The sequence below is a fragment of the Colobus angolensis genome, unplaced genomic scaffold, assembly GCF_000951035.1.
Source record: "Colobus angolensis palliatus isolate OR3802 unplaced genomic scaffold, Cang.pa_1.0 Scaffold169, whole genome shotgun sequence".
NCBI classification, from domain to species: Eukaryota; Metazoa; Chordata; class Mammalia; order Primates; family Cercopithecidae; genus Colobus; species Colobus angolensis.
This window is the reverse complement of record NW_012114810.1, coordinates 1,468,960-1,469,587: the sequence shown is the minus strand read 5'-3', so window position 1 is coordinate 1,469,587 and position 628 is coordinate 1,468,960. Positions and strand designations below refer to the sequence as shown.

Sequence of the window (628 nt, the reverse complement as noted above, 5' to 3'; positions counted from 1 at the left end):
TCAGAAGTCTTTAGAATATGCATGGTAATTAACAATATTGGAGTGCATCTGAGCATGCAGGGAGAAAGCAGAGTGAGAAAACAGAGGCCTGATAGGGTCCTGCAGACACTAAACTGTGATAGTTTCATACAAGAGGAGGAGCTTTGAAAAGAGCCTGGAAGTGACCAACGAGTTGGAGAAACCCAGGAGAGTTTGTGTTAAAAATGCCAGGAAAGAGAATGCCTCGAGAGAGTGACTACTGATTGCTGCTGAGATGATGATTAGTAGAACTGAAAGTGCCCATTGGTTTTGGTGAGACAGAGGTCAGACATGACCTTAGCACTTATTGGGGACCAAGCCATATCGAAGTATATTGGGGAGCAAAACTTTGCAAGCTTGGCTGTGAAGGGTAGAAGAGGGAATAGAAGCTACAGAGGGGTCTGAGATTAAGGTAATCTCAGGTGTTTTATTTTATTCGAAGATATTAGAAACTATATCTTTCATGAGAAACAACTGAATTTAAAGAAAGAGAAGAAAGAAAGGTTATTAATAGTGTAGGTTTTTGGAGATGGAAGGCAAGGCTGGGAGATAGAGCAGCATGGTGGAGGAATTGGCCTCAGATGGGGGAAGGGAGAAAGAAAGTGTGGTG

The 628-nt window shown here is 42.5% G+C and overlaps 1 protein-coding gene across 5 annotated transcripts in view; it reads left to right on the top strand.

Annotated features, from left to right (window-relative positions):
- The window catches only part of VPS72 (vacuolar protein sorting 72 homolog (S. cerevisiae)), a 32,544-nt gene that overhangs the window by 24,250 nt on the left and 7,666 nt on the right, over nt 1-628 (top strand). The window contains exon 6 of one of the 5 annotated variants that reach the window (XM_011937846.1): nt 441-442. The exons of the other annotated variants lie outside the window; for them this stretch is intronic. Within the exon in view, the coding sequence (XP_011793236.1) occupies nt 441-442 (2 nt within the window). The remainder of the gene's footprint in view (nt 1-440; nt 443-628) is intronic. 5 annotated transcript variants of the gene reach the window in all.